Consider the following 26,058-nt stretch of genomic DNA (forward strand, 5'->3'; position numbering starts at 1 on the left):
TATATTAATGTTATTTAATTTATGGCTCGACGGCGGAAAATACTTTGACTCAATAAAGAAACTACACAAAGTAAAGTGACATTGTTTTATTCTTGGATTTAAAATATAATGTGATTTCTGTACATCGTCAATATCATCGTCGTCATCATTATCATCATCACGCACTGACTCCTTTACACTGATGTTGCCAGGGACACACACACACACACACACTGTAAACAATGCACACAAGCGATTATCAGTTATTGGTCAATGAAAATCATCCATACATCGGCTACGGGTTGATATTGTGATTATTAGACAGGTAAGCAACAGGTTTCTGTATGTTGTTGTTTTTCATCTTAAAGGTCAAGTGTGTAAACATTTGAAGGGGTTCATTGGCAGAAATTGAATACAATAGCGATAAGTATGTTTGTTTAAGTGTATAAGTGCTTTAAAATAAAAAGATTACTAGCCAGAGAGCGTTTTTTTTTCGCAGTTTGAAGCGAAAGCTTACTACATAAACAAAGATAACGTCCTTTCTAGTATGTGAAGGACATAATCCTGGGACGGGCTTGGGTAAGAGACAATCTGCAGTGTTAGACGTCACTAAATTTACACACTGGACCTTTAATATATGAGACAAATCCAAATAAGAAATCAGAAAAATAGAAACGTGGGGGCCATGGCTGGTATAGTCTGATCTCAAAGTTGAACTTGTCTCAACTTTCGTTCATTTAGGCGATTTGTGGGTTTTAAGGCTCAAATTTCTGTTCTCTGAAACTGTCTCAGCATCCTCTTTTCTTTAAAAAGAAATATTTACCACTTGTGTTTTGAATATGACTCATCTTAATCTTGTCATTGCATTGACTCAGGCTTGTCTCTGGGTTTTTGTGATGCTCTGCCTCGGCTTCTTCTCCGACTGGCAGATCTTTTCCAGCCTTGTGTGGATTTTGACTCATCTTAGTCTTGACCTACATGTCTCAGGGGTGTTTGAGTATTTCTGTCTGAAGTCCTGATTCCTTTTGTTTTACTTCTCCTACAGACTCCTAAAAAAGGACACTTCAGCGACACCACGTTTCACACAGCTTTCATGATTTAAAGTGTCCAGCAGATGGGGTTGTTTCACTCCAATTAGCTGGTCATCCAGGGAGCAGAGACTCCACACATGAGTGAGCTCTGCACTGTTAAATTAAACGTTCCTGTGAGTCATTCGGGTTTGAGTCCAGGTTTCTGTCAGGTGGGTGTGTCGGTCGGTTGGTTGGTTGGTTGGATATAACTTTACAGGAACTCATGAAGACAATGGAATCTTTGATGCTCAATCATTCACGTGAACACATTGGCACTGTTGGCATGGCAACAAAGCACAGAAAACCCCCCTGCAAACTATCAAGTGATGACTGAATCTGCAGCGTCAGTTCATAAAGTTTCACAAGTTTATCTTGTTGGAAGGAGACGTGGACGATCCGGCGAATGTCGAGAGTTTGGATGTTTCGTCCCAAATCCACCTCTCAGTTTCTACTACTTCTTCTTCTTGTCTCACATTTTTCGGAGCAGCGTCGAGCTGCCGGCGTATTAATCTTCAGGTCCTCCACCTTCCAAAAATGGCTTCCAAAGAAAGTTCAGCTTGTGTTGTGATCAGGCCATCAAGACACCTGGAAGTAGAAAAACAAACGGGTGATGTTAGTGCAAAGACTCTGAAACTCACATTTTATAAAAAACAGGTCTGGATAATATACTATGAAATTCCATTATGTTTCGCCTTTGGTCCAATAGTACATCAGTTTTGGTCCATCTGTAAACTGCAAGCGAGGGGGGTCAAGTTGTCCAAATCACACAGAACCAGTGTTTGGGTCACATAAGAGACCGTGTCTAAAATGTCAGTGGTTAGGGTCACGTAGTTTGGCGTCCTGTTTTTCCACGGTGTGTGTTTTCTTCAGTGGCTGCAGACAGAAGCTTCTTTGTGATATGGACAACTTGTAGTTCTGCCCCTGTCTTGTACTCTGTAGACAGAGCCCTCTCTTTCGTAAGCAATGTTTGTTCATGATTTTGGGGGGTGTGGCTAAAATCCTGTTAAGGTTAGTAGCTAGTAGAGACCCAGTAGTGAGTTCCTCATTGCAGTTTCTACACAGCCCAGTTCTTATTGTCTAGTTTTCTTCAATTGTGCGTGTTTAACTGACGTGTTAATTGCATTACTGAACAGAGCCAGTCTTTCCAGTCTCAATGCTAAGCTAACCATTAAGCCTGATTTCATTATTGTATTAATGTCTTCATTTCTTTATCTTTCTTTGTCCTCCTCCAGCTCGTCCTTACCTCCACACTGTGCTTGTCCTGAAAGACAAAAGCAAAACAACAACCATCAGTCGTCCATTTCGCTCAAACACAACTTGAATCGTCTGAGCTGTGAAAAGTGAAACGTGGCACTACATGCTGCTGCGTCCTCACCTCCTCCTGTAGCAATCCCTGTGAGGCGTTCAGGTGCATCTCCCACTGTTGCTTGTCAGCGTCAGCGCGGTGCTCCTGGCGCTCTTTGGTCAGAGCTTTCTGAGCGACTTCCCGCTCGTGCTCCCTCCTCTCGGCCAGGTGTTTCAGCAGCTCTGCTTCCTGACACTAGAGGGCGACAGAGAGTGTTCGGTGAGTTTCTATCAATGTGTGCTTTAAAAAAATAAATGTCCCAAGAGAACTTTTTTTTTTATATTATCTTAATCTCAAATCCATTAAATCCATTAAAACATTTGATTAAAAGTCATGGTGTCAGTCAAAACTTGGTAACATAACATGTGGGATACCTCAGGGATTGATTTTTAGGCCACTGCTGTTTATCAGTTGGCTCGATCCAGCAAATGCAACCTCACAATAGCCATCTGCAGTATTTGAAATTCACCCCAGTTCACCCTCAGACACACACCTTCCTTCTCTCCTGTGCAGCGTCCAGTTTCTTCTGGATCTCTTCCAACGAAGGCTTCTGTCGCGGCGGCGTTGTGGCTCTGACCTCCGGGCCGCCGTCAAACGTGGGCGGCTTCAGGATAACTTCGAAGGCCTGGCCGCTTGCCCGTTTGCTCAGCTCGATCACCTCCATGTCGCGGATGTTGCACAGGTTTAGGTCCACCACGCCTGCTGCACAAGGAACACAGAACAATGAAGGTAAAGAAAACAAAAAAGCTTTCATGGCTTCATAAAAACAAGAAAAACTAAGCAATAACACCTTTAAATCTATCAATCTACAGCTTTTACACTCTAACAACCTAACAATTTAATTGCACTTGCACTTAATTTAAAAGACTTATTGGGAGTAGTTCAGTTTATATACTTTTTCATATTAATTTTTGTAACTGAATGTAAATTAAATGCTTATTATGTCACGTGGGCCTATGAAGACTACTTAACTGCCATGGCAGCAGCTAACCCATGAGATACGCAAATAAATAAACATTTATTTATATTACATATTACAGTACACCTCCAAAATAAGAAGACTTTCACTGTGATGTGTCAGAACATCTCATATCTTTAGATTTCCATTTGAAAACATGGAACATGTTAACCAATACACAGTTCAGGGGACAATTTATGAGCCTGTGAAAAACTGCTTCATAAAAAAATGAGGATTGTTGGAAAAATATGATGTGGTGCTGATGATAGAATAGAATAGAATAGAATAGAATAGAATAGAATAGAATAGAATAGAATAAAATAGAATAGAATAGAATAGAATAGAATAGAATAGGATAGGATAGTTGCTGACCTTCCTTGTCGACTGTGGCTTCTTTGGGCTGAGGAAGGATGCAGGAGCAGAAGAGAGACACCAGGGGGAGCTCTCGCATCTTCTCTCTGTATGCTGAAGAAAATTCATGCACCACAGAGTCAGTCATAAAAAAACACACAAACAAAAGTCAACACTAACTAATAACCAGTGAGTGAGTGAATAAGCTCTTACCTGTCAGAGTCATCGTGCTGCTGTCGCTGAGGTTTCCTAGTAAAGACACTGTGGTGAGGTAGACAGGTCTGTTCCTGAGGACGGGGGACAGAGGTATGAGACATGAGAAGGCAGAAACACAAACAAACATGTGGAATAAAAACTCTGAGCTCACTCTGCATGTCAACAAATGAGTGTAGACATGTTCATTTAGTTTCAAACACATTCAGCATGTTCATTTAGTTTAAATGTGTGTGACAATAATAAATCAGATTGAGAAATATTATATGTATCACATGTATCAAATAAATGACATTAAGGAATGAATATATAAGAAACTACATAGAATCAAAAGTAAATAAATCGTGAGTCAAAATGTAAATAAAAGGACAAATAAATACATGAGAATTGAATACAAAGTCAGGCTCTGTCTTGCTCTCAGGTTTTTAAAAGCTACAGAACAAAAAGGGAAAACTAAACAGAGAGGAGAGAAAATACAGGTTTTGCAATATCTAATATTTTATCTGCAGTGTCCTGTACTTCTGCCTTCATGATTGAAAATTGTATTTCAAAATACCCCCATCATATTTATATATTTTATTATTGTGGGAAAAGACGTGAACGTTCATGCAGAACTTGAGAGACTAAGACTGTGAATATGAATGAGTGTTTATTTAAAGGTCAGATTTTGCTCATGTGCTTTTCGAGAACGTGATGACTCATTTGCATAAATGTGAGCACCAGGCGTTATGGATTCAGCAGCAGCAGCAGCAGGGAGGTTAAAATAGTTCCTCTCAAAGCTGTGAAGTCTCTGAATCAGCAACACAGTCAGGAACCCAACGCCATGCAGGAGACTGCCTAACAGGGCCAAACTGCACCCACAGAAAAAACATGATAAACCCACTGCAACAAAACCTCATTTAATTCATGTAAATCCCCACAAATGTGTGTGTGTGAACAGACGTTTATGTCCAAATATCAAAAACAAGACTTTAAACACAAACTGAGAAATACCATACTAAATATTTGAAACCTGGATCTCTCTCTCCCCTCTCTATCTCTCTCTCGCTCGCTCTCTCTCTCTCTCTCTCTCTGTGTGTGAGTGAGAGAGAGAGAGAGAGAGCCTAAGCAATGATGTCATCGTTGCCAGTAAGCATCACCTTCTGCAGAACCAAGCAAGCACCAACAACAACCACCCCATCATGAAGATGAAGGGAAGAAGAGAAAGAGAAGAAAAGAAGAGTGATACGATGCAGTAAAGAATAAATTAAAAATAATGAACAGAAGAGAAGAAGAAGAAGATGAAGAAAGACTTTCATCTGTTTCTCACTCGTGCAGCATCGAAATGGCTGCAACCACAAACATGCAAACTAAAAAAACACATAATAACATGTAGTAATAATAATAGTGTGTGTGTGTGTGTTCACTCACCCTGCAGTGATGCTCGTCTCTGTTCACTCTGTTCCCACCGAAGATCTGCAGCTCAGCAACATCAGCACCAAACGGCAGCCTGCTGCATGACATCACCCACGAGCACTCTGATTGGCCAGCAGGGATACTGGGCTGTGATTCGTTGAGCAGGGCAGAGGAGGGGCAGAGGAGGAGGAGGAGGTGTAGTGTAGGTTCTGAGGAATCCTGGAGTTTACTGTTCTCACACACACACACTCTGTATTGATTTCCATTCATGTGGACAGCCTATAAAGCTTTATCGCTAACTTAAGCCATAACCAGTTAATCCCTAACCTTAACTTAATCTTCCCACAACTGAAATCTTAGCTCTAAACTGCAAGCAGTTCTTCAGAAATGAGGTTCTTCCTCATTAGGACCAGGTGTTGGTCTCCATGTGTTAATGCCAGAAAAGGCCCTATTTGAAAGGTTCAATTTGAATCTCACTCACTCATCTCCTACTGCTTTATCCACCACATGAGGGCTGCAGGTGCCAAACTCAGCTGACACAGGGCAAAAGGCAGGGTTCACCTTGGACAAGTCGCCAGTCCATCACAGGGCCACATAGAGACAAACAACCCACTCACACACAGCTAAGGTCAATTTAGAGTGTCCAATTTACCTAATTCCCTAATCTGCATGTTTTTGGACTGTGGGAAGAAACCAGAGGACTCGCACACATGGGGAGAACATGCAAACTCCATGCAGCAAGACCGTTGTTTTGACCGGGTCTTCTTCTTGCTGCAAAAGCAACAGTGCTAAACACTTTACATCCTAGAAGCTCTTCACACTCTCTGAAGAAATCACTGTGTGGCCCAGCATAGTCTGGCTTTAGATCCAATTTTAAATACACATGTATGTATGTGTATGTATATATACATATATATATAGATATGCATTTATGGCATTTATTCTTGCCATAAATGCACCATTTACAATAACTTGACCACAAACACATGTTTATTTAGATCAGCAAATACCAATAAAAGCCTCTTTGTCTTAGACTTCAATCACATTGCTGTTAAATACACTTTAACACTGTATTACCATAATACTTGTGTGCTGATTTTTTTTTTATCTAGTCTGATCTGGTCTGTTGGTTCAGTGTGGATTAATAGAAATGTCAGCACTAAATTTAAAGGATGACTAGGGCTGTTACTCATCCTACACAGAGAGAGAGTGTGAGAGAGAGAGAGAGAGAGAGAGGGGGAGAGAGAATCTGTAGGAGAGGTGATTTTTTTGTTTGTTTTGTGATTGTGATTAATTTTATGTCATACTTGTATCACAGGTTTATTTTTATTTTATGCAGATATTTACCTAATCCACCATCAACACTCCCGCGTGCCTGGCTGTGACAAATATAACAAATATGATTGACTACACCTCCCATCATGCACCTGAGAAAAAACATAGTGTTCTCACACCACACTCCCCCCTGCTGCTCTGCTCACACACAAGTACATGATGTAAAGCAAGTCATCTTTCTCTCTTTGTGAGGACCACTCAGTTTAACAGCTCAGCGTGTGTGCATGCGTGCGTGTGTGTGTGTATGTGCGTGCGTGCGTGCATGTGTGTGCGCGTGTGTGTCTTTGTACGTGCTTGCACGCACGTGAAGGTTAAAGAGAAGCTGCAGCAGAGAGGAGCAAAGAGAAATCTCCACATCCCAACTGATGATGTCACCTGCAGCCAATCAGTGGAGAGCTCAGAGCCACACCAGTGTGTGTGCGCGTGTGTGTGTGTGTGTGTGCGCGCGCGTGTGTGTGTGTGTACAAATTCTGATTAAGGATTCAGCAATAAGAACAGGTCTGCACCACAGTGATGCAGAATAGAATAGAATGGAATAGAATGGGGGTGCAACATATAAACAGAGGGGGTGGGGCTTGTTTCCTAGGGTAAACAGCAGCAGCAGCAGACTAACGGGAAGCAATGACATCATCTCTAAGTCCAAGCAATGATGTCACTGAGAATGAAATCATTGCACTCGCCTCACCACAGTGATGTCACCAGCATGTGAGTGAAAGAGAGAAAGAATCAATCATCTCTATTCAATCAAACATTCTTTACACATGTGTTGAAGCACATTCAGAGGGATTCATTAAGTTTGTTAAATCTAAGTTAAATTTTGAGTATGTATTAATTGAATCATGAGATAATCGCATGTGTTAATAAGGGAGGGGAATCATTATCGGTCCGATACCGGTCAAAATCACTGGATCGGATATCGGACAGATAAAAAAGTAAAATCTTATACAATCCTATAAATATCATGCTTCACATGCACAGTCTGCAAAAATGTAAATGTTTATTTCTTCTTTTTTGCGGGAGAACAGGCTGAATGTAAGTCGTCATATTAATGGGGAATATTACTCGTTGGCATTGCCGATGAAAGAGATGCATGCCGAGGCATTTTCAGTATTTCTGTATGTTTTCGATATTTCTTTTGCCAATATGGCTCACCGGATAAAAACCCTTGAATAAAAACCTGTAAATACTTTGCAAGAACAGAGAAATTATGACATATTTGTCTTGCAGCCCTCGTTTGGGAGTGTCATGCAGCTTGTTTTTGACACACAAGTGGGCGTGGTTAATGTGGAAATGTTGTCATTCCCTATGAGGACTTCCCAGGAGTTCTGCACGTGAGTATCACATTTGTACAGGCCTTGAAACAACAGCGTGTGCCAGTGAGTGAAGCCGAGCACTGCAGGGATAAACCAGTGAGCTGTGGCAGCATGTCTTACAGTTGTTTCCCTTGCTTTTTTCTTTGTTTTCCTGACTGATTTGACGATTGACTCTATACTGCCCCTACGATTTCTGGTGGTATTGCTCCGTTTCGTCCGTCAACATAAGCTTAATGACAAACGAAATTAAGGCAAAGCACGGACAAAAGGCCTTATCCATCGATGTCATAAGTATAAATGGCCCTTAACAGTCAGTAACAGATGTTTTTTTCCTGCTAAATCATGTCAAAATGCCCACTGCGATCAGATGATTATGTAATGGAACAAGAGTATTCACACTCACATTCACACCACTAACAATTAAGGGTGCATTCACACTGACCCTTAATCAAATCCTAGTTCATCTGTCAGGAGGACCAGTTGGGGTAGGTGTGAATGCGCAACCGAAAACATAGGTCTCGGTTTTGACTACAATGCAGGGCATTGTGGGTAAACACAACCATGCGTAGAATGATAGCCGGGGAAAATGGATGAGTCCATTGTTGCAGTGTATGTGTGTAATATGTTCACGTACAACAAAATAGGATTTGATGCAGCTCCATGTTTTTGCTCTTATGCGGCGGAAACAGACGTTGCCCTGCTTTAACCAACAGATGAGCGAGTTTCTCTCGTCTTCTCTTTCAGTAATTTCCCGATGCAGGGCCGCCTCAGGCGAGGAGGGGAATACGTTATTCAAAAGGTGCAAAAGTGTGAAAGCAAACTCAGACCGGCTGAATGTTGCAACCCCAATTGCAATGCAATTAGCCCCAAGTCTGTTTTAGTTCCGAGGAGACAAGTGAGAGTTCTGACCACCAGCATGTCGTCCGGAGCAGCTTTGGTGATGAATCTGTCACTGTGTGAATGAGGCCTTACTTTTCCAGAGAATCTATTAGCCAATTATATCTGTGCCAGTTTAAACCAGTTGGGCCCTGTTCATAAATTAGTGTGTGTGTGTGTGTGTTTGTGTGTGTGGTTGGACTCTGAGCCAGCACCCGTGTGTTTTATTTGTGTCGGCGATGCATCGTGACTCACAGCCTTTCTGTTCCTGGTTCGTGTCTGTACTGCTGTAGCCCACTGTGGAGGAGGAGAGACGGAGAGAAAGCCAGAGTGAAGAGAGGAGGGGGGGGATGAGTGAGGGGTGAGCGAGCCACATGCAGAGGAGGAGAGAGAACAGACAGCAGCGTGGGCTGAATGTCAGCGGAGGAGAGTTTTAATGCTGTGGCAGGCAGAAGCTTCTGGAAACTCACCTGAAGGACAAACAGGCAGAGAGACAGACAGGTAGACAGACGTATCATATGTCCCATCAGCATCTAGTCCCTCGATGTGAGCAAGTGTTAAAAAAAAGGGCAACAACAGTGAACCCTTGAGGCTTTATTAGATACAGAATGTGCTGTTTAAATATAAAGTTCATTGTTTTTGAAGTGTGGTTGTATAAGGTACTGACACATGATCAGCTGTACTGCACTGTGTGTGCCTCTTGCACCATGCTAAGCAACAGTATTAGGGCTCCAGCAGCTTTGTTGATTTTATGTCAAATTCTGTGATCTTTGGCATTTGGATTGAAATGACGAGAAAGAACGTTGAACAATGTGTGCCTGTAAAATGGTCAAGTATGTCTTGAATAGACATTTTTCACACTGGCCATTTTCAACAGGGAAAAAAAAGAGGACAAACACAGGTGTTACCAATGACATTAATTAGGCCTCCACCTCAGGTAGAGCCAGGGTTGTGCTACTGTTAAAGGAATACTTCAGCGATTTGCAGTAAGCTTTGTAATACTAGAATAGGGGTAGTATTTTTTTTTAAAAAGTGTGCTTTCCAACCTTAGTTTCCCGGTCGAGAAATATCTTCATTCTTTTCTTTGTTACGTGCCCACCAGTGAGACTTAGTCCTGTTAGCGTAACTGTTAGCAAAGATGGCCGACACTGTTTACATTCTGGGAATGAGGTCCCGCCCCCAACGAGTGGGTCTAAAAAGTGTGGAATTAGCGTTGCAGTTTCAAGCCTCGGACCAAGTAAGTGAATCACTGCAAATTGGTGAAGTATTCCTTTATGTGTAAGGGTAGTTCACACTAAATAGTGGACATGTTTGCCTGTAGAAGCTGTTTTTGATATTTTAATGCTGTAAACATGCTTCCTCTATTTTCTGGATGTGTTCTTATTAAGGGATTGAGAAATAATTAAACTACTAAGTCATTATGTCATTACTAAAACAACACATCCAATGGCAGCCTAAGACTTTTGTGCGCCGTATTTTACGCCTGCAGTTGACAATAGCCTACTCTCTGTAATTTCACTTCAGTATCTGTTTACTGTGTTGTCCTGTTGTCTGTTTCTTTTTCTTTGTAAAGTGTCCTTGAGTGTTGGAAAGGCGCTTAAAAAGAAAATGCATTATTATTATTTTTAATATCTTGAGAATATTTGAATATCACATCTATGTTAGACGGCCTTTCCTGACTGGAAACTGAAGTTTGTGTCACTCTGTAAACGGCTCACTTTCTGCACCAAATCTGAGACATTGCATCCTGGGAAAAAAACTAGGAGTTGTTGGTCCACAGCTGCCATCATCACCAAATGTGTTATTTGGTTATTTTAGTGTTCGATAAATTGCAGCAAATCCTTGGTTCAGCTTTACCTACGTGATGTAAACTTGAGACTCGGATAATGGAAACTTCTCAGTTAACAAACTTTGGTTTTGCATCTTATATTGAGATGAAGTGGCGATTGTATCCTTCACATATCGTAAACATAGATTTTGCTAAGTAGCTAAAATGATGTTTGAAACTACTATTCCAGCAGAAATGTAGCCATACACAGACGCAAGCAGTGCAACAAATATTGCATTATTTAATGTACTGTGAATGAAATGAAGGGTTTTACATAAGGACCATGTCATGATGCTCCGGTGACATACAGTATACTTCAATTGGTGCATGTTACATTTGTGACAAAGTTTTCAGCACTTCATGAATTTATTGTTGTCTTTGGGCAAATTGAAAGAAGCGAGGAGAAAAATGACTCAGCCGCTCTTCTTTCGACCACGCTGCCGGATTTCAGTGAGCGCGTAGGCGACAGAACAGAGCAGAGTGTTGGCAGATGGTTGGCAGGCCGAGAATCACAGTCCATTCACACAGCTCCAACATGAATGAAGATAAAACCCAAGAGCTGCTCAAATGCCAACTGCAGTCTTTTTTGAGTAAAGCCTCTTCTGTCACGCAGTTTATGTCCACGCTGATCAATGTCACGACGACAGACAGCAGGGAATGAAGGAAACCTGTTGTGTTTGCATCTCCATGGCAGTTTGTTCTCCATTCAATCTTTTTTCATCTGTTGAACACAATTTATTTTTTTTCTCATCATCTTTGTTTTAAGCTGAAAACTGTCATTGTGTTCCCACTGTAGCAGTGGTGATGATCCGGCTTTTCCTCAACGGTCATCTTAACATTCTTTAGTGACCACGGTGCCTCTTTCTTGTGAGGCTGATGTCAGATGGTAATGATATATACTGAGAGCCAAAATACTGATGCAGCTACAGTACATATTGTCAATCGGTCTCATGAAATAAGTTTATTGAGATCCTGTTGCCAAATGTTGATTTTTTAATTTTAACAAATACAGTGCTCTAGACAGATTTATTATCAAAATCAAACTGAATATAACCAGCGATTCCACTTCATGACTCCTTATACTGCGCTGCCCATGGACAAGAGGAAAGGGTTGCTGGTTAAAATCCTAGGACTGGTCAAGGGCTGTGGTGCCCCGTGAGCAAGGCATCCAATCCCCCATTGCTCCCCTGGTGCAGACACGTGCTGCCAACTGCTCCTTGCATGTGTGTGCTCACCACTGGTGTGTAATAAGGATGGGTTAAATGCAGAGGTCTAATTCTCTATCGCTTATTGGTGTGTGTGTGTGTTAACAGATTTATTAGAGTATCGGTCAGAAAGCTGTTCATCAAACCAGTTCTGAGGCAAAAACTCAGTTTTATTTCAGTATTTTAGTGCATTTACAAACAAACATCAAAGAAAAACACAAAAGAGGACGACATGATTCTGCTCCGATATAAAAATACAACTTATTTTATATGCAAGATTTGACACTGAAGAGCAATCAATCACAGGGTCAGAGGTCACCTGATCAAAGTGCAAGCTTTCGCCCATCGAGCTCACCAGGTATCTACTGTATGTCCACAGTATTACAGTGAAAAGTCTGTTCCTTACTGATGGGAACCATTCACTCCTCGCTCAGTAGTGAGGCTGTGGGGGTCAGGTGTCAGGGTCCCTCAGGAATTGCAGACTTCCTGTTTCTGACCTGAATCACTTCCTTTCTCTCCTTCAGGAAGTTTCCAAAGGCATCTGTCTCTTTGCTCTCCTCTGTGGCTAGAAAAAAAGAAAAGAAACTTTACAGAATCAACAAAGAGATTATTCTAATCTGAGTCCTAAAATAAGGTTTGGTCTTGTTTTAATGGCAAACACTGCCCTCTGCAGGCAGAGAGCAAGAACAACAGATGAAGCCAAGCTGAGGAAAAGGAAGGTTTAAAGCTTTCAGGCCAAAAAACTAAGTGTAGAACAGATTTTATTTGTTTATTTGCATTTAATGTGACATCACAAACATGCAAATGTTTTTTTCTAGTTTTAGTTTTGGTTTCTCACCACTGTGGTCAATGTCATCCGTGTCACTGTCCTCCTCCTCCTCGACATCATCAGGAGTACCGCGTGTCATGATGAGGTCACTGGGTCCGGCGATGTCGGCTTCCTCTGTGGACAGGAAGCCAATTATTTAAAGTGTGGCAAACTTTAAACAGATAGGTGGTAGTGGTTATGAAGCATGTGAAAATAATAATGGCTAATCAATTAAATTCATCAAAAAGATTAAATTAAATTCAGGTAACTGTGTCATGATTATGAAAAGTCTCACTTTCTGCCAGACTGAAACACAGCCATGGAGTTTTCAAACTTCTCTGTTGTTAAGAGGCTTAACAACAGAGAACCCTGATGTACTGTAGTGTGGGTGTAGCTAAGTAAGTAAGAAACTGATGTGGGAGCTCAAAGAAAAAAGGTAACACTTCCTTTTACCATGTAATTATCTGCAAGAGTCAGCTTCTACCTGTAGCAGGTGTGTTTGTGATGTTGACAGCTCCCAGGTCCTTCCTAAGACGCTCCAGCTGCTGCTGCTGCTTCTTATTCTGAGCCTCGGCCTGAAGGACAGGAGGTCAAGTAAAAAACACATTGTAGGTAAGGCCAGAAAGAAAAGGCAGAAAACACAAAAACAAAACCACTCACCAGCTGGCTGCGGAGTCTTTCATATTCTGGCCGATAGTCTCTAAAGACAAAAGGATGAAAACACGTCAAACAAAGGCTTACGAGTCTGCAATAATAAACGGGAGCCTCAGCACCACCCACTCACCTCTCATACTCTTTGGCGGCATCCTCTACTTGTTCAAACAGCTTGTCCAATCCACTTCCTGTCACTGCGGACACACCCACCACCTGCAGAAGCAGCAGCAATAGTGTCAGGACAGATCAGTCTATTAAGGCTCAGTTGTGTTGCCTTTTTCAATGAAAGGATGTTGTCATTTCAAACAATGTAACCACTGCTGCAGAAATAGCGTTATAAATACCAGATTCAACTAACTAGTGAATCTGGTCTTGATACAGGCCTCTGATCTGTGTTGTCCTCTTACCCTCAGGTTGACATAGAACTCATCCAGCACCAGACTCATGGAGCGCGTCAGGTTGCTCACATATGAGGTTTCCTGGTTAAGAGCATCCTGGAAAACCTCAAAGTCCTGCATCCACTCCACCGCAAAGCTGTGGTCAATGATGTCCGTCTGTCAATGTGATGAAGAAGAGCCAAACGTCACAAAATATGAAATGTCAAACAATTCACCAACAAGTCACAACAAAAGGAAATGATCTCACCTTGTTCATGACGACGATGAAGGGCAGCTTGGTCTTGTAAAGGATACTAAGGGGGAAGAAACATAAGGTAGAGAGTGACCGGATCAACAAGTTGTTATGAAGAAACAGTGGAATGACTTATCAAGATCCACAAGCAAATGACCAAAGCAGAGGTCTACACCGTTGCCTGCAGTCTGGTACCTGCAGGCGTAGAGCATGTTGGACATGAATGTGACGGGGCTGACACTACGGGACGTGTCCATCACATAGATGACGACACAGGGAAAGGAAGACGCCTGAAACACACAGAGACACAAAGAGAGAGAGAGAGAAAATAAACGGAGTGTAAAATGACTGGTAAAGAAAAACAAGCAAGTGCTAGCATTCACACCCACCAGAGCCTCTGTGATGATGGTTCCAGACGCAGACCAGGTGAAGACTTCAATCTGACCCGGGGTGTCAATCAGCACGTACCTGCAGAGGTTGAAGGTCACCAGACACAACACACACTTTATGGGATGTTGGCTAATGAGATACTATTATCAATATACCCTGGTATCAAATGTCTGTATTTTGAACTGATATAAAGAATTGGCTACTTAACATATTTCTGTCAATTTGACTAAACAGCATCAGTATTTCATGATTCCTGGCTATGGCACTTGTCACAGGAATAACTAACCCACAGGAATGTTTCGATCTGTAACTCTTCTCACATTGTGAAAGTTAAAGGTCTCTTATCTCTGTGAATATTATTTTTTGACACAGAAAAAGCAGGTTAAACCTAATGTGGATTCTAACATCCCAGTTTGAAATTACAAAGCCTCAGTTGCACCTCGCAGCCAGTTTGTTTTGTTGAGGGAAGTTAAGACTTATCAGCGGCTGCTCCTAAACATGTCTGTGTAATGAATGAATCTGTCCACACTGTTGGTCACTGATGGTGTTGGTGACAGAGTTCAGTCTTGTTAAACAGAGGCTCATACTGACCTGTGATTGTGCTGCTTGTTCTCAATGAACTGCATCACCTGAAATAAAATCACATATATGTAATATTGGCTTACTGATATTATATATGCATGTCACCCACATGCACAGCTTGTGCATATCTTCAATGAAGGAAAGCATTTGGGCACATTTTGGATTTTACAACTTTGAGGGAAGGAGGCTCTCGATAAAACATGTTACATGTTAGTTTCTCCTCACTCATTTATTGACGTCAAGTAAATAATAAACCAATTTTATATTGAATTCATTATCAGGACAGGAATTGTCTTATGTCACATTGAGACTAGATGTCTATCTGTGGGGGACGGGTGTTGATTTCAATGCGTTCACCTGGTCAAAGCGTGTAGCAAAAAGATTGAGTGACGTCACAATGCCTCCGTTTGGTCCAAGGCCATACTGTTTCATCACCTCCTTGTAGTTCACAGTGTCTCTGATGTCTGGAGGAAAGAGGACACAAGGGATGATGGTTACAGAAACCAGGGGGGGACAGAAACATGTGATCTACTCTTACTGTTAGCCACCATTCATTTTGTACTGTATGTGTTCACTGTGTCCAGGACAGAGACTATTCCTCACCAATGTTTGCAGGGAAGGGAACTTCATGGACAGCAGGGTCCAGGTTGATGACGTATGGAGGAGCTTTCAGGGAGTGAAGGTGAGCCGTCAGCCTCTGGAGCAAAGAATACAACCGAGATCATGACACATTTGCTTGTAGGTACATTTGTGCATGTACTACATTCATTCTCATAGTTTTAACATGTAAATAATAGGGCAAAACGCAAGTGAATATTTTGTGTTTTAACCTTTGCGGCCACCATACATAGCAGTTGGAACGGTGTTGCGTTCAAACGTGTGTATGTGCGTATGTATGGGTGTTTTCATTTGGACCCAGGGGTCAGGTCCGGGTTACATTCCAGTGAAAACTTCAGGTGAGTAAATAAAAAAATAAAAAATTAGGAGGAAACTTATTGGGGAACGTAAAGGTCAAACTAGTCTGTAACATTAAATGACACATGAAATGTCCCGTCTATGTTTTCGCCTCTTCGTAACTTCATGAACTAGCATGACAGGTGTAAGCATATACATCATATGAGAGTGGATAATTGTGTCATGTCTGATCCATTTCTAGCCATTATCGCCCAATAGTAAAACTGTTTCAACATCTAAAACAAAAACATCAATCTTTCTCTCTGTATTATGTGTTTCCTGCCTCACGTAGCCCAGTGCATGCGGCTAGCCGCCGTTAGCCCCACACGCTAACTGACCTGAACAAAGGTGGTTTTTCCGGACCCCGCCATCCCCAGTACGATTAGACACACGGGTTTGTCACTCGCGGCTGCTCCCTGTGGCTCAGCATCTCCCCCTGCTGCGGAACACTCTTGGTTTTCCATGATTGTCTCATCAGGACCGGGGGCTGCGGAGCATGGGTCCGCCATGTTGCTAGAAAGATGTTGTTGGCAACCGGTTGCCGTACAGACACTGGTACTGTCGTAAAGCGTGCCGCTCGGGGCTGAACGGACCACTAGAGGGTAGTAATGAGCTTTTAAAAAGCTTACAATGGTGTACTGTTTTGTTAGGCGCTGGAGAAGCTCAGGTGAAGTTCACCTTCTGCTGCCTGTACATGTGATGGTGATGTAGCACTGATACAGAAATACACCAAAACTGCAGAAGATGTTGAGCATGCACTTTTGTCTTTCCTTGAAAAAAAGAGAAAAGCACAGTAGCACAGATAAGCAATTAAACAACCTTTTAGTACCAATCAGGGTGATGCTATGTAAAGACCTGCCTGAAAGTGAGTAGTTACACTAAGCCATCTGGAAGCATAGGCTGGAGCATAAATAATTAGAGTATAGATCCGATTTTAATGATCCAATGGGCTGTGTGCTTTAATAAAAACTTTTAATAAGGCTTTATTCAAGTATATATTTATATATATTACAGTAAATACAATCAGAGAAACCGAGACAGAATGAACCAAAACCAGGGGGACTAAGGGAAGAAAATACAAGTTATTATTGTGCAAACACACCAAATAATCTCCAAACACAAGAAGAGACAAAGATAGCAACAGCGAATGCAAGCGAAGAACTTCACACACTGCCACTTCAAATAGATAAAAACATAAAAACCGACTTTCCCTTTAATATCTGCTCTGATCTGAGAGCAGTCAGAAGCAGTTGGACAGGTTCATTACACATTAACATGACACTGATGTGTTTTCCTGAGACTTTCACTGCAGGCTTTTGAAGACTGGCAACCACTTCGGCTCCTAATAATCGTCATCATATCCAGCTCTGAAGTGATGAAATTTGGAGCAACATCCTTCCTTTAAAATGTTCCAGCACATCCATGTGAGATGCGATGCAATGGTGTTTAAATAGCTTGTATCACTTTTGGCAATTTGACGAGGCGAGGGTGCTGATAACCACCTCTCGGTTTTGAATGTAGTTGGTTTTAGTTTTCCTTGTAGCGTCAACATTCTTTAAAACTGCATTGCAGGTTCAAAACACACCAGGATGTAGTGAATCGTGACGATTGATCTGGACCTGATCTTTATCTGTGGTCTGTTTCATTGACCTCAATAACATCTTTATTTTATTAAATATAAAAACAAGTGGGAGTGGAAAAAGCAGGCTTGATGCTCGTCCACTGCGTGTCCACCTACACCTGCAATCATGCACTAATTGGACAACATGTATATGACAGTACTGTCCAATAGAACAGCACTGTCCTATTATAACTGTCCAAACACCAATAAATCATCAGCTTTGTGGCCTATTTTTGGGGATGCACGATATTGGACCTTTTGCCGTTATCCTATATATTGTGAGTGCTTAGGCTGATAACAGATATGTTTTTCCCCCAGTGTCCAAATACAGAGGGCATTTAGTCTCCTCTTTAGTGACATTAACATTCAATTTTCACAGCAGATGTAGATATACATTGTCTTGGCTGAAGGTGACACTAAGCCAACTGGAAACCTAGGCTGGGGCATGGAGTATAAATCAGATTGTAATGGTCCAAAAGTTTCCAAAACAGACATGCTGCACTAAGACATACCATAAACTAGTGACAGAGACCATAAATTATTCAGTAAATGTTTACTGATATTATTAATCAAATAAGATGTAGGGTCATACTTGGGGTCAGACTTATAGACTTGCACCAATCGCGGGTTGCCATTCACGTAATTTCTGAGGTCAACGTATTTTGGCATTTTGTCGTGGCAAATTATTGCTGGTAGCAGTTCTCATTCATACGTATCGCTAACATTTGTCGACGATGGTTCCTTCCTCTGCAGACACTTCCAAAAGAGAGAGTGCAAAAAGCCCACCAACAATTATGTTACTCCTCCATTATTTGCAGGGTCTGGCAAGTACGGGACGTCATCCGGAGAATCTCAGCGCTGTGTGGCTACTGTCAAAGTTCAAACTCCAGCGATGGCGCATCTATCCTGCCGTGCGAGAAATGTGCGTTTCGTCCTGTGTGAACACAGCATTACATCGCTCCCTGGTGGCCATCTAGGAGAATACAGGTTTCAGACACTTTCACATTTGCTTTAATCCCCTAAATCTGTTTTTATACTCATTCTGTGGTTGCAACCCTCCTTAGCCCAGAGCCATGAAACTGAAAATCAGTTTGAAAAAGATTTATTTTCACCACATTTCATCTGCAACATTTAAGTCAACGTGTCAACATCAGGTATTATAATATTTTGAAGTGAGAGACTTTCAGGAGATGCAGCACAAGTTTATTTCTGACGTTTGGATGATACACTTGACAAATCTCTCTCTTTGTGTGTCTAGCTTGTATTTCTCTGAAATAATGAGACTTTCGAAGCTGTATTCATTTTAGAACTTTTGGTTGAAACCGCTGTTCGCTGTGCGTCTCAGCGTCCAGGGAGGGGAACCTTGCTCTCCACAGCGCCGCCCTCCCTCTCTCTCAGCCCGGCGTCGTCTTCTCTAAATGGCGCTCCCAGCAGCCTCCTGACAGCCGCCGATCAGACGCGCGTTCTCCCGCTGCTCAAACTCGCTGCTCCACCGGCCCCAGACTCGGTTTTTGTCGATACCAGTTGTTGTTCCTTAAACATCCACGGACCCCTGAGCAGTATTTGTTGATTTTGGAGTTTCTTTGATTTCCCTCGGTGCGTGAATGGAGTCGTCCCCGCAGGTTTCAGTTAGCGATCCGGGCAGGAGCGGCTCTGAGCTCGCGACGCCGCTCACAGAGACGCCGGCGAGCCTGGAGACTCTGCGGGACGGAGAACACCTGACAGCGGCCAGGACTAACATCGGCTCCGGTAAAGGTAAGGTCGTTGAGTTCGACTCCCAGCCTTGTGACAGTTCTCGCTTGTGGAGCAGTTTAATGTGTTGAAGTGCAGACTCTGCTACTACTCTTTTACGGACAGACACACCTTCACACGGACCGGGACTTCAGGGTTTATCAAGCTGTGGCTGGTGACTCGAAGTTCGGGCATCAGTTGAGTGGCTCTGGAGAAGCTGTGTTTTTAGGGTTGGTTTCTGGCTTCAAGTGAAGTGGCGCCTTTTCAGTTTCTGCTCCACAAAGAAGAAACTGTTTTAACATGAATTTACCCAAATGAACTACATCCATCATCCACGGCCTTAACTCAGGGGCGTTAAAAGGGTATGTGGTGGCCTCAAGGAGAAATAAGCCCTACATTAAACCAAAATGAATCAAGTTCAGAGAACTTACATTCTCATTTGAAAATACCAACGTTCAGCATCTGGATGAGTATTTCAGCTTCTTGTCTTAAGTTATCTTCATCCACTAAAATACACCTGAAACATGCGGTATATCATGTGACTATTCACGTAAACTGGGCATGAGCGGGCTGGTGTAAACGGATTTAGGTTTAGAAATGCATACAAATGTGAATTAATAAAGGTGAAAATTGAGTGCAGGGATCTTTTTATTATTATTTATCATCAACAAGGTGAAACTGGATGTAAGTTCACGACTGATGGGAGTGTCGGGTTATTATTATTATTTTGTTAATAAGCTGAACAAATTAATCGGTTCCAGTTTCCATTGTTCTTGGTTGTTTTGTTGGTTAGTTAGTTAGTTAGGCTTTTGGTTAGTTAGTTGGTGTGTTGGTTGATGTGCTCGTGGGGGTGATTTGTTTATTGCCTTAGGGTTAGTCGATTCACTGGTCAGTTGGTTGGTTTGTATGTTTATCATGTTGCTGTGGCTGACTGTGTTAATTCAGCTTTTAGTGGACTTTTAAATTCTGACTGCGCAGGTGTCTCCTGTCTAATGATCCACATCACCCTCCAATATTAATATATATTGCATCAAAATTAAATTTTGAAATTAGAATCAGACTTCACTCTAATAAAGTTCTGAACTTAGTTGAGTTGTGGGATATTTGACCGACAGTTGGCGCTCTGTGTGCTCTGTGTGCAGCTCTGAGGCCTGGCAGCACATTTTCCTGCAGCGCATAATTGGTATGCAGAGGAGAAGGAGTGAGTGAAAGAGTGAGAGTGAGTGAAAGAGAGAGAGAGAGAGAGAAAGGGGAAGGGTTTCATTAAGCTCCTCAGAGCAGTCGATTACATAACAGCAGTTTTAGGAGTAAAATCACAGTGAGTTGTGAAATCGATGAGCAGATGATGTGACCATGAGAAGTTCAGTAAATACACTGCATGTACTGCGTATACACTGGATTTTTTTTTTGATAAATCAAAGGTATCAGAATCAGAAAAAAAACTTTATCGTGACAGGAAATCATCTTAGAACTCAAACTCTAATCTACCCATTTGTTAAAAAGTAAAATACACTAAGTGTTTAGTGGCTAATGAAATGATATTGTCCGATTGTGAACGCAAAACTGAATCTACAAACATGGAAATTGTGTGTCAGGACAATCCATTTAATTGTGTTATCTAAGATGAGACTAAGATTTACATTTTCATACATTTGTGTCATTTGGCCTTGTTCCGTAGTTTAATCTCAGAGTTGTAAAATAACAGAACAGTTTGTGTCTTTGCTCATGGTGTCTGTTCTGCTGCTGATAGCAGAGTTAGGTGACCTCCCTCCACAGCAAGGTGAAAGGTCAGACTTTAAAACTGATAGGAGGAATCAGAGATGAACGTTTTTTTGCATCGTTTTCCTGTCCACCACATTTTTGTGAACATCTCTAGAATGCCTTGAGGCAGAAATTTAAAATTCACTTCTAATTTAGCAATAAGTTTTCATGGAAACCCAGCAACCGAAAGAGTAACACTGCAGTTTCGCGCCATCCGAGTCTCTCATCAGCTGAGAGCGGAGAAGTGCCTGACAGATGCTTTCAGGTGGTGTCGGAATCCTCAAGAAACGTTTTCCGCCTTCTGCTGGCACCTATAAAAGTAGGCTAAAAAATATATATCACATTATGTCTTCTTTTTAATAATTTAGGGCCTTCCATGTTTCCTGGTTAATGCTTTAATCTTATTATTATCACAAGTAGAACAACAGATTTAATCATTTTCACAAACTTGATCTGTGTGATCTGTGCTCTCGACCGTGTCCGCTCACCCGTGCTCTCAGTTGGCAGGCGTGCTATTTCTGACACACTCAAATGCAGCAGACGCGTGTTATGTAAGAGGTGACGGGTTAGGACACAAAGCCGGAGCCGCCGCTTTGTGACGGTGACTGTTGTAACGGCAGACCTGAGAACAGCTTTTGGACAACAGGATCTGCATTTCTGACGAGAAACATCTTGACTAAAATGTGTCTGTCCGTCTCATCTCTTCATGTCTTTGTCTCTTTGTCACTCATTTTGTCTCTTCACTCTCTTTGTATCTCCGCTCTTCTTGTTTTGTCTCTTCTTTTCCTCATTGTCGTCATGTCTCCTCTTGTCTTTTTGTCTCAGGGAACAGTGCAGTCTCCCGACATGTCCATCAGACAACGTTTTTACAATATATTTGTGATTCTGTTGTTAATTTTTGTCAGCATGTGACACGCATGCTGATACTGGATTCCCAGAAAAGCATGACTGAATTAAGACTATCCTTTCCTTTCAGTCTCCTTCATTTCACTCCTTAATAATCTACGTCATTCCGACAGATTATAAATATACTTCTAATTTGTGGCAGTTTGATTGATTTGGGCGTCTTTTCCTTCTTACTTGTTGAAAACAAAACATCTTCCTCCTTGGGATTGAATTGTTGGTCTCTGATATTAATTTCCCAAAGTGCCTTTTACTCTGGTCTAAAGTCAGCTAATAATTAGCATGTTGACGACTCCGTCGTGCAGCAGTGGCACACCTGTTTGGACAAACATACCTCGTTGCCCTCTAATAAAGCCAGAAGAGAGTTGTTGTGATAATTATTCATCTTCGGGGGAACTGGTTCCAGCTGCAGAATTAGATGAAGACACGCTATGATCAGATGTTCAGATGCAGAGTGAGAAAATAGATGCTACAGAGTAGACACCAGACCTCAGTGGGGTAAAATAACAGCGCTCACCCAAATTATTTAAAGCTTTGATAGTTGCCATGGTAATTGTCTTTTTTATTTTCTTCTTTTTTTTTTCCACTTACACCTGCACTACTACATAACCCACTTTAAAATACTGTACAGGTCTTTGGTCGCCTGTGTGACACAAGTTCCATCTCATCTGTCACCAAGAACGAGATCACTCTAATGACGAAATGATGAGGATGATCCGTCTTGAGTGACAGGCAGCTGACAGCTGATAGGACCATCAAACAGACTTCAGACTCACGCTGTTCATTATCTGACTTTTTCCCAGCTTCACAATTTCCTCAGATACAACTTTAACTGACTCATTAAATTAAGTTCAAGTAAAATGTCTGGTTTCTCCTTCACGGTTAATAGTGTCACAGTCATTCTGAGCCTTTGTTTTCTTGAACACAGAATTATCTACAGGATTGTTCGTGACAGCTTGCAGCAAAAAGACTCCAGTTTGCGACACAGTACGAATTAGGGCCTTTCTGCATGGAGTTTAGCACGTACTCCCCGTGTGTGTGTGTGTGGTGGGGGGTTCTCTGGTTTCCTCTAACAGTAAACATTCAGAGCTTGGTCTTGTGAAGGGCTGGCGACCTGTCCAGGGTGCACCCCGCCTTTTTGCCTTGTGTCAGCGGGGACTTGCTTCAGCGACATGCGACCTTCATGTGGCGGATAAAGTAGGAGACGATGAATAAATTAATGTTCTGAGCTAAGGAAACAAAACAACCTTGACGTGTCGGCAAGGTGTGATGCTGCGTTGCTGATCTGCTGCACACCTCTGTTGATCACACAGTCTGTTACATAAATTGTTCCTTTAAACGTTAAACTCACCATTAGAAATATTGTTTTAAATCAGTCTCGTACTCATAGTATGTATATAGTATGCCACGACTCTTGAAAACGCTTGTGTGCATGCTTGCAGGATTAAACTGCGGTGAATCATAATCTTGCTCCGCGCTGCTGCCTTGTCAGACACTGCCTTTGATGTCAGGACTTTTTTTTTTTTCTGGCTTCGATGGAGGTGCATGGAATGTGGGGGTTGATTTGCATACAAAGCTATTCTCGTCTCCTCTTTGTTCCTCCTTGCGGTGTGTAAAGGCTAATAGACTTCATCAGTCAGAAATGTTTATGTTGTTGGTTCACTGCAGACATGGCGTGATGCCGAGCGGCTAGTGTAAGAAAAAAACCTCTTGTTTTTGATGAATGCTGAAGATGCTCATTATGTCCAATCACGGCTGAAGGTTGAACATACAGTTGGTTGGTTAGAACTCCCTGTGCTCCCTGTGCTCAGTTTGCTGGGTCTCCCTCTGCCTTCCTCCCTGTGTCAAAGGGTGTGCCCCAAGGTTTCATTATGGGACCACTGCTGTTTTCGAAACAATCAATTTATCAAATACTGCCATTTTTTTTTCATGAAACAGAACTCTGGAATACCTGCAATCTGCCTCTGAAGTTGTTCAGGCCCACCTAACTGAACTTAAAATGGTATTAAATGCAGAAAAATCTAAATTAATGTTATTTTTTAACTGCCAAAGAACTACCATACAACTACTCAAGAGTTACCTTACCTAGGTATCATCATTAATCAGAACCTGTCTTTTAGAGCACACATCGGAAACCTTGTCTCCAAGCTGAAGGTAAAATTGTAGTTCTTTTTAGTAACAAATCAAATTTCTCCCTCAATCCCTGCTGGGTTATGGCAATTTGTTGTTTATGAATGCCCTTGAATAGTATCTTTTACTACTGGATGTGGAGATCGCTCACGTCATTGTATTCTGTATGCCACTGCTAACTGGCCATCCCTGTATGTACGCAGGCTCTGGCATTAGTTGATCTTTGTGTAAAAAAACAACTATTTTTGGCCTAGTTCATCTCTTTCTGTCTACCTACACGTGTAGAAACCAAAATCAATATGCCCTTCGCTCTCATTCTGTTCTGAAGATGGCAGTCCCGAGAGTGAGAGCAGAACTTGGGAGGGGAAAAAAGGCTTTTAAATATGCTGCTCCTTTAATATGGAATAACTTACAGACTGATCTGAAATTGTCGGAACGGATCTCTGTGGGGGAGTCCAAGTCCATTTTGAGGGAGCGAGAGGAAAACTAAATTCTTTGCTAGATCATCTTATGTGTGATAGTTATTAGTTTGTGTTGTTGTAACCTGTGGCCATGTTGTGTTGTTGCCTTCTGGGCCAGATCTGTTTAAAAATGATATATATATAATGGTATGTTAGCAGTTCTAACACAATAAGCTGCTCCTATCCCTAAGGAAAGAAGTTCACACTTTGTCTTTTTCTCTGGAAAACTAATTTACAAGTCCAGGAGAGCGATTTTCTCTGGAAGCAAAGCCAGAAAGTCACCTTCAGCTGTTTGCTTTAAACTACGCTCTTGCTTCCACTGAGTGCTACTCGCTGTCTATTGCTGCCGTGTTGAAATGGAACTCGTAATTATGGCACGAGTCGTGCACAGTAAACAGGACATCCTGAACTTGGTGCTTTCAGAAAAAAGTTGACTTGATTGTGAATATGATTGGGGAGTGTTCAGATGCACTTGCACTTGAACTCATGAATAAGGTAAACATTTAAATGCATCACATTATGTAGAGGACTCATTATGCAGTTCAGCCGCTATTCTAATGTGACAGGCAGACTGGCTACCAAAACAGAGGCTTCATAACAACACATAGAGAAGGGAGTTTGACATCACATGACTAATCTACCATACTGTATATTTACAGAGATAATATTTGTTCCCTGATATCTTGAAAAGCTGGATGTTTTTGTGTATATCAATTTATTATTATTTATAATAATATTGTACATTTAATGGGAATTTTGTTGTAAAAATGCATAAATCTTATATGTCAAAGAGTAGGCTGAATATTTTTTTAATGGGTGCAGTAGAGACCCACCGTCAGATATGTGTGTGTGTGTGTGTGTGTGTGTGTCCCTGAGGACTCTGAAACCAAAGAAAAATGAAAGAAGTGCTTCTGATTATTTTCCTTCATGTGAATCCACTCGGGAGTCACACATGATGCAAAGATGTTTGTTTTTCTCTCTGAGATGAAAACATAGTGTGTGTGTGTGTGTGTGTGTGTGTGTGTGTGTGTGTGTGTGTGTGTGTGCGAAATAGAGAGAGAGTGTGATATACAAAATTAGTCTGGCTCATCCTTAGGTTCATCATCTGTAATAAAAAAAATAAAGAGCATAGAGCTCAAAGAGGCAAACTGTTATCATCTCTGTTTCTGCTGCACGCACACACGCGCAGAACTACACTCTCTGTATGAATGATTTAATTTCTCTGTGTTTAGCAGAAGGGCCGGGAAACAAAAACAGTGATAAAGTTTTTGATAATTAATTTAGTACCTCTCCACATGAGCCAATGTGCAAAAACTGATTGTGGTTCTGCTAATCATTTATTAAAAGATATCGTATTTATTTTTTGCAAACAAACTCTTTAAGTGTCTGCAAGGACAGGTCGTTGCGACTTGCCAGAATGTTTTTTTTTTTTAATATTTATTTATCTGTCAGGACCTGTCTTGTCGCCATCACACATCCACGTAACGGCTCCTGTGTTTTGTCATGAGCTGTAGTCTGTAGCGTGTTGCAAACTCCAAATGAAAAACGACCGTGGTAAACTGTCA

The 26,058-nt window shown here is 41.7% G+C and overlaps 3 protein-coding genes across 4 annotated transcripts in view; 1 reads left to right on the forward strand and 2 right to left on the reverse strand.

The window, feature by feature from the left end:
* Positions 1-71: 71 nt before the first annotated feature.
* LOC131459109 (stathmin-4-like) lies at positions 72-5,417 on the reverse strand. Of its 2 annotated transcripts, none has more exons than XM_058628557.1 (7): positions 5,327-5,417; positions 3,917-3,990; positions 3,725-3,817; positions 2,888-3,093; positions 2,425-2,589; positions 2,293-2,310; positions 72-1,634 (listed from the first exon to the last, which is right to left on the reverse strand). In XM_058628557.1, exons 2-7 carry the CDS (start codon positions 3,927-3,929, stop codon positions 1,626-1,628), a joined length of 504 nt encoding a protein of 167 aa, XP_058484540.1. In that variant the 5' UTR covers positions 3,930-3,990; positions 5,327-5,417; the 3' UTR covers positions 72-1,625. The 2 variants fall into 2 exon arrangements, with proteins under 2 accessions (XP_058484540.1, XP_058484539.1); XM_058628556.1 differs by having other exon boundaries at positions 2,888-3,096.
* Positions 5,418-12,017: 6,600 nt separating this feature from the next.
* Positions 12,018-16,429, reverse strand: gpn1 (GPN-loop GTPase 1). Its single transcript, XM_058629546.1, has 13 exons — positions 16,225-16,429; positions 15,536-15,629; positions 15,290-15,396; positions 14,942-14,979; positions 14,350-14,428; positions 14,156-14,250; positions 13,976-14,021; positions 13,738-13,884; positions 13,461-13,543; positions 13,337-13,376; positions 13,161-13,251; positions 12,707-12,811; positions 12,018-12,433 (listed from the first exon to the last, which is right to left on the reverse strand). The coding sequence occupies exons 1-13, from the start codon at positions 16,393-16,395 to the stop codon at positions 12,327-12,329; spliced, it is 1,203 nt and encodes a 400-aa protein (XP_058485529.1). The 5' UTR covers positions 16,396-16,429; the 3' UTR covers positions 12,018-12,326.
* The window catches only part of LOC131459568 (nuclear receptor ROR-alpha A-like), a 47,051-nt gene continuing 36,829 nt past the window's right edge, over positions 15,837-26,058 (forward strand). Inside the window, exons 1-2 of the mRNA XM_058629544.1 lie at positions 15,837-15,888; positions 18,326-19,262. Of these exons, the coding sequence (XP_058485527.1) occupies positions 19,112-19,262 (151 nt within the window). The 5' untranslated portion in view covers positions 15,837-15,888; positions 18,326-19,111. The remainder of the gene's footprint in view (positions 15,889-18,325; positions 19,263-26,058) is intronic.

The sequence above is a fragment of the Solea solea genome, chromosome 5 (assembly GCF_958295425.1).
Source record: "Solea solea chromosome 5, fSolSol10.1, whole genome shotgun sequence".
NCBI lineage: Eukaryota > Metazoa > Chordata > Actinopteri > Pleuronectiformes > Soleidae > Solea > Solea solea.

Excerpts from the sequence above, each read along its gene's own strand:
- gpn1 (XM_058629546.1), bottom strand. The coding sequence starts at position 16,395 with ATGGCGGACCCATGCTCCGCAGCCCCCGGTCCTGATGAGACAATCATG. Across the intron at positions 15,397-15,535 it reads TCCCTTCCCTGCAAACATTG|ACATCAGAGACACTGTGAAC; the intron begins GTGAGGAATAGT and ends TCTTTCCTCCAG. Across the intron at positions 12,434-12,706 it reads GGATGACATTGACCACAGTG|CCACAGAGGAGAGCAAAGAG; the intron begins GTGAGAAACCAA and ends CTTTTTTTCTAG.
- LOC131459109 (XM_058628556.1), bottom strand. Across the intron at positions 3,097-3,724 it reads AGCCACAGTCGACAAGGAAG|CAGGCGTGGTGGACCTAAAC; the intron begins GTCAGCAACTAT and ends TTCCTTGTGCAG. Across the intron at positions 2,590-2,887 it reads CTGCACAGGAGAGAAGGAAG|TGTCAGGAAGCAGAGCTGCT; the intron begins GTGTGTGTCTGA and ends GTCGCCCTCTAG.